Source organism: Nicotiana tomentosiformis, chromosome 12 (assembly GCF_000390325.3).
Source record: "Nicotiana tomentosiformis chromosome 12, ASM39032v3, whole genome shotgun sequence".
NCBI lineage: Eukaryota > Viridiplantae > Streptophyta > Magnoliopsida > Solanales > Solanaceae > Nicotiana > Nicotiana tomentosiformis.
In genome coordinates this window covers 30,432,383-30,439,805 of record NC_090823.1, presented here as the reverse complement: position 1 = coordinate 30,439,805, position 7,423 = coordinate 30,432,383, and the positions used below count along the sequence as shown (strand labels likewise).

The following is a 7,423-nucleotide window of genomic DNA, read 5'->3' as shown; positions in this document are numbered from 1 at the left end:
CGTAAAGAGACTTTTGACAGAGGAAGATTTACAGTGTTGATTGTGATTTTTTCCATGTGCGTTGTCACTCCAGAGACAACCGCTTTAAACTCATACGTTGTGATTACTGCAACATAAAGGGACACCTCAAATAGAACTACTATAAGCTCATTGGTTATCCTGCAGATTTAAAAGGCAAGAAGAAAGGAGTTGCAATAAACGACAATTTGGCATAAGAAGCTAAATCTGCACAGGGCAATAACTCTGCACTTTCTCTACCCGCAATGTTCACTCAAGAGCAGTATAATCAGATTCTCAACATACTGAATAAGACCTCTATTACTGATGTCAATGCTTACATGGCAGGTATTTCCCTTCCTTTTCATGGACCTAGTTCTAGTCCTAAATGGATAGTAGACAGTGGTGCTACTAATCATATGGTTAGTGATGTGCACCTGTTATTGGATGGTCTTAAAGTAAGAAACAAAGGACTACTGCAGATGCCAACTAGTGACTTTGCTCAAATTACACATGTTAGAAATTGCTCTTTGACTGGAGGTGAAGTGATTGGTGCCGAATTTCAAATTTAATCTTCTCTCCGTGTCTAAAGCGACTAGAATCTGATGTGTTTTGTAGCCTTCTACCCTAATTTTTATCTATTTCGGGATCTCTTTACTGAGAAGTTGAATGTGATTGGTTAAGAACATGGAGGTTTGTAGATCTTGCAGACACAGGAAAAAATAATAGTTGATAAGCAAAATAAATCTATAGTTGTACAGAAAATGAATGATATCAGCAGTGTGACACAAAAGGATGGGACATGTACCAATGGCTGTCTTGAGACGAATTCCTGATTTTCAAAATAAGTTTCACTTTCATTTAGTCATTGTGATATATGTCCCTTAGCTTGACAAGCTAGAGCTCCATTTCCTAGTAGTACTACTAACGCAGTAGAATCTTTCCAATTGGTTCATCTTGATGTGTGAAGTCCTTATAAGTCTCCTACTTATGATGGAATGAGATATTTTCTTACTATTGTACATAATCACTCTAGATGGACTTTGACATTTATGATGAGAGTTAAATGTGATGTCTCTGATTTATTGAAATCTTTTATTGCTACGATTTTTAATAAGTTTGAGTACAAAATAAAGATATATCAGTCAGATAATGATTTTGAGTTTTTCAAAGGTGGTAGTTTGTTTAGATTTCATGTGATCACCCATCAGAGTTCGTTCCCCTATACTCCTCACCAAAATGGAGTGATAGAGAGGAGTATCGACATATCCTTGAAATAGCAAGGGCCATTAAGTTTCAAGGGAACTTACCTGCTAGGTTTTGGGATGTTGTATTGAGGCAGCAGTCTATGTTATTAATAGAGTTCCATCTGCAATCTTAGTGTCACGACCCCGAAACCAACCTATCGTGATGACGCCTATCATGGTACTAGGCAAGACGAGTACTCAAACTTCCAACACTTTTAATCTTTGAAATATACTAAGACAATTTAAATAAATAAAATCTCATAAACCATGATAGAATATCATAACTCAATATATAAGTTTTCCCTAAACCGGGGTGTCACTGAGTACATGAGCATCTAAATAATGACGTAATCTAGTACACTGTCTGGAAAGTAGAACTGAAATAATAAACTGGAAGATAGGGGGGAGAGTCAAGGTCTGCGGACGCTAGGCAGCTACCTCGATGATCTCTGAATATCTGAACTCTGCGAATCAGCAACCGCCACGATCGGAAACACCTGGATCTGCACACGAGGTGCAGGTTGTAGCGTGAGTACAACCAACTCAATAAGTAATAAATCTAATCTTTGGACTAAAAGTAGTGATGAGTTTGAGTAATACATTCCACATGCGGTATTAACAGAACAGAAACTTACAACAAATATTACAGTAATATCTCAAACATTTATAATCTACAAGTAAAGGTACACAAATTTAGACATGCTTTCAGGTTTTGTAATAAAACTCAACATATAACAAGGCAGATCCAGCCCAGGGAAGATCCATCCGTAAATGTAAATAGCTGCTAGCATTGAGCCTACTGTGGATATACAGACTCCAGTGGGTGTCGATCCAGCCCAAGCGCTATAATAAGCCAAATCCTGACATAAATCAACAAAGCCTGCTGCGGCATGCAGCCCAATCCCATGAATATCACTCACAATAGACCCTGAATCTCACTCAATCATTAATCTCCCCACTCTCTCAGGCTCACCAGTATCATGATAATCAGTCCAAGCAATGACGATATGATGTATAAAATAAAAGATAGCAGAGACTGAGACATATTATGCAAATAATAGCTGCGACTAAGTACAATTTGACAAATTAAGCAAATAATTCAACATATAAAACGACCTTTGTGGGTCCCAACCGTACCAACACGGAGCCTAAGCAGAATTTCTAACATGACTGGCAGCTCAATTGCTGAAACACATGGTGAAAATACGAGTAACAACAAGATTATTCAGTTATACAGTTCCATGGAGTCGACCAATTCACAATTCTTACGGTGCACACCCACACACTCGTCACTTAGCATGTGTGTCATCTCAATACAAATCACATAACACGAAACTCGAGATTTCGTACCTTCAGAGCCAAGTTTAGAAGTGTTACTTACCTCAAACTATGCAAAACTCTATTCCAACATGCCTTTACCTCGCGAAACAGCCTACGAATGCTTCGAATCTAGCCACAAACAATACGATATGATCAACTCAATCTATATGAATCAATTCCATATACAAATGCTAAGTTCTTAAACAGAATTCAAAAAGTTATTTCAAAAGTCAACCTCCGGGCCCACGTCTCGGAATCCGATAAAAGTCACAAAATTTGAACACCCATTCCACCACGAGTCCACCCATACCAAAATTACTCCAATCCGATAATAAAATCTTGATCAAATCCCCAAAATTCAGCCTAAGAACTTTCCTCCATTTTTCTCAATTGTCCAACACAAATCACAAATTAAATGTGGAAATCAAAAGCATAAACATGGAATTTAACCAAAACTAAGTAAGAATCAGTTACCCCAATTACTCCCTTGAAAATCACTCCATGAATCGCCAACCACCGAGCTCCCAAAATCAGATTTGTGTTATGAACTCAGACCCTCAGTTTTGAGATTTAATATTCTGCTCAAAGTCCTCAATAGCGATCGCGGAAATACCATCGCGATCGTGAAGCACAACTCAACAACCCAGAAATTTTACCCTACGCGAACGTGAAGATGTCCATGCCAACGCGGTGAACTACCTCCTCAACATACGCGATCGCGTCCCTTTTCACGCGATCACGAAGAACATAGTGTGACCTCAATTGCTGCTTCACTTCCTCTTCGCGAACGCGGCCTACCCCACGCGTTCGCGATGCACTGACTCCTCCAGTTTACGCGATCGCATAACACAACTGGTGATCGCATAGAACAAAATACCTTAGTTTACCCAATTAGCCCACGCGACCGCGGACCTTCCCACGCGATCGGGTACAAGGAAATCAGACACAAACACCAGAAAACTTCAGCACATCTCTAAGTCCAAAAATTGATTCGTCAACCATCCAAAACTCACCAAAGGCCCTCGGGACCTCTACCAAATAATACCAACAAGTCCTAAAATACGATACGAACTTAGTCAAACCTTCAAATCACCTCAAACAACGCTAAAACCACGAATCGCGTATCGATTCAAGCCTAATGAGCTTCCAACTTCTGCATTCGATGTCGAAACCTATCAAATCAAGTCCGATTGACCTAAAATTTTGCTCACAAGTCACAAATGACAGAATGAACCTACTCCAAATCCCGAAACCCCAATCCGAGCCTAGTAACCACAAAGTCAACTCTCGGTCAAATTTCTAAATTTCTAAAGGTTTTAATTTTCTAACTTTCGTCATTTCAAGCCTAATTCAACTACGGACCTCCAAATCACTATCCGGACACACTCCTAAGTCCAAAAATACCCAACAGAGCTAACATAATCATCAAAACTCCATTACGGATTTGTTTACATATAAATCAACATCCGGTTAGCCTTTTCAACTTAAACTTCCAATCTTAAGACTAAGTGTCTCAACTCATTCCGAAATATCTTCGGACTTGAACCAACTACCCCGACAAGTCACATAATAACAATTAAGTAGGGAACGAGCAGTAAATAGGGGAACTTGGCTACAACTCTCAAAACGACCAGCCGAGTCGTTACACTTGGTTGAATAGGTCATTAGTTGGGATGTTGTATCACAAGTAACCCTCTTTGTCTCATATATGTGTGATAGGGTGTTTGTTATACTTATACATTACCTAGGAAGGACAATTTAGTCCTAGAGACATCAAGTCTGTTTTGTTTGGTTATGGTGTGTTTCAGAAGAATTATAAGCTGCTTGATCTAGATAGCAAAGTTATACTCATTAGTAGGGATGTGGTATTTCATGAGTCTATCTTTTCTTTCGAACTCTCAAATGTTATAAGCCCATCTCCACCTAGGGTGAAAATTGATAATGAAGTTTCTATTCTCGAGCCTGCTTTGGTTAGTCCTCCAATTGATGAATTATTTTTATTAGTACTATCAACATACTAGTTCACCAGTTATGGAATCCTCTGCAAAGTTCCTCCCCACCTGAACTTACCTCAAGAAGGTCCAACATACCTTCAAATCCTCCTATCTGGTTGAAAGACTATGTTGTTCCAACTCATAAAGATGCAGCCTATACCTGTTTATATCCTATTTCAGATGTGCGGAACTATGATCAGCTATTAGCCAAGTACAAGAGTTTTCTTACAATATATTCAGCCAAACAACCCCTCAAACAGATGCTCAAGCATCTAAAGATCCAATATGGATTGATGCAATGCAGACATAGATTAAAGCATTTGAAGAAAATCACATTTGGGAGATTATCCCACTGCTAGAGGTAAAAAGAGCAATTGGTTGAATGTGCATTTACAAAATTAAGTACAAGGCCACAATGGAAGTTTAAAAATTCAAGACTAGACTTGTAGCCAAAGGATATAGCCAACAGAAGGGATTGGATAACCAAGAAACTTTATCACCCGTGAAAATGGTAACTGTCAAAGCTGTCATCTCTCTAGTTGTAGCCAAATATTGGAACAGTCATCAAATAGATGTTATAATGCTTTCTACAGGGTAATTTGAATGATGACGTTTACATGACTTTGCCTCAAGGATTCAATCACAAACAAGGGAAGATGCAGGTGTGCAGATTACTCGAAACACCATATGGACTCAAACAAGCATATCGACAATGGAATATCAAACTTACAATTGCCTTATTATCTTTTGGTTTTGTTCAGAGTCATCTCGACTATTCTTTCTTCACTAAACAGCTAAATGAGAAGATTATAGTAGTTCTTATTTATGTAGATGATCTGTTAATTACTGGGGAGGATACATCCTTGATTCAGACGATAAAAGACTACATGCAACAAAGATTAAAGATTAAGGAAACTATTTAGGAAGGATATCCCTTTTCATTGAGATCAGTCATGTCAAAATGCTTTCGAAAACATTAAAAGATACTTGTTGAATCCACCTGTGTTAGGGGCACCAGTGCTTGGGAAGCCATTGATACTCTACATTATGGCACAAGAACGCTCACTTGGGGCACTACTTGCTCAAGAGAATGATGAAGGAAAGGAACAAGCCTTGTACTACCTCAGTCGAACTCTGATAGGAGCTGAGTTGAACTACACGCGTGTTGAGAAAATATGCTTAGCGTTACTTTATGCAATAAAGAAACTAAGGCATTATTTTGAAGCATACACCATCAAACTCATCTCTCGAGAAGATCCTGTGAAGTTCGTGATGACTCGACCTGTTCTTTATGGACGCCTAGCAAGATGGTCCATATTGTTTAACCAATATGAGATCACATACACACCTCAAAAGGTTTTGAAAGGACAAGCACTCGCCGATTTTCTAGTCGATCACCATCTTCCGACGGAATGGGAGATTTCTGATGAGCTTCCAGATGAAGACGTTTTGTTCGTTGAAGAATTTCCACCATGGACAATGTTCTTTGATGGATCCTCATGTCGGGATGGTGCAGGGGTAGGTGCTGTGTTGGTCTCTCCAGATAGACAAATCTTGCCATTCTTCTTTGTTTTAGGTGAAACATGCTCCAACAATGCTACAGAGTACCAAGCTTTGTTCATCGATCTTGAAATGGCATTAGACATGAAAATTCTACAGTTGGAGATATACGACGACTCTAAGTTGATCATCAACCAACTTTTGGGGATTTACGATGTAAAGAAGGAAGATCTTTTGCCATACCACCAATATGCTTCTTGTTTACTCGAAAGATTCGGCCAAGTGTTCTTAAACCACGTCCCAAGAGAAGAAAAGCGCATGGCTGATGCTTTGGCTAACTTGGCCACGACGATGGCACTTGGAGAGAATGAGTCAACAAAGGTACATGTGTGTCATTGATGGGTCATTCTCTAGACTTCTTGATCATCAAATCAACGAAAGTCGTCATACGTCCGTTGGGGTGATTGAAGAAGAGGATTGAAGGCAACCATTGATAGAGTACCTTGAACATGGAATGCTACCCAAGTATCCGCTGCAAAGAATAGACATCAAGCGAAGGGCACCACAATTTATCTTCTACAAGGGGAAATTATTTCGCCTCTCTTTTGAAGGTCTATTCTTGCGATGTCTGGACAAAGAAGAAGCCCACCAAGCGATGGAAGAAGCACATTATGGCTCATATGGAGCACACAAATCTGGTCTTAAGCTCCATTTTCGCATCAAGAGGATGGGCTACTACTGGCCGACGATGGTGAAGGATTGCATGGAACATTCCAAAATATTTCAAGTGTGTTAATTCCACGCCAACTATATCCACCAACCTCCAGAGCCTCTTCATCCAATTGTAGCTTCATGGCCTTTTGATATATGTGGACTTGACATTGTTGGACTGCTTCCAAAGTCATCAAAGGGACATATGTACATATTGGCTGCCACAGATTACTTCTCTAGATGGGATGAAGTTGTTCCACTCAAGGAAGTATAAAAGGAAACTGTTGCCGATTATATCAAGTCAAACATAATTTTTATGTACGGCATACCAAAATACATAATCACGAATAATGGAACGCCATTTGACAACAAGCTCTTGAGGAGTCTATGCGAGAAATTTGGTTTCAAGCAACATAAGTCTTCAATGTTTAATGCACCCGCCAATGGCCTTGCAGAAACTTTTAACAAGACGCTTAGTAATATTTTTAAGAAATTTGTTGCAAAGAACAAGAGTGACTGGCATGAGAAAATTGGTGAAGCTTTGTGGGCATACCAGACAACCTTCAGAACTACTACACAAGCAACTCATTACTCTTTGGTGTATGGCGTAGAAGCAGTCCTTCCATTGGAGCAAAAAATTCCATCATTGCGGAT

The 7,423-nt window shown here is 39.4% G+C and overlaps 1 protein-coding gene across 1 annotated transcript; it reads left to right on the top strand.

Annotated features, from left to right (window-relative positions):
- Positions 1-5,605: 5,605 nt before the first annotated feature.
- LOC104098577 (uncharacterized) lies at positions 5,606-7,043 on the top strand. The gene is made up of 2 exons (XM_070190282.1): positions 5,606-6,439; positions 6,960-7,043. The coding sequence occupies exons 1-2, from the start codon at positions 5,606-5,608 to the stop codon at positions 7,041-7,043; spliced, it is 918 nt and encodes a 305-aa protein (XP_070046383.1).
- Positions 7,044-7,423: the final 380 nt, after the last annotated feature.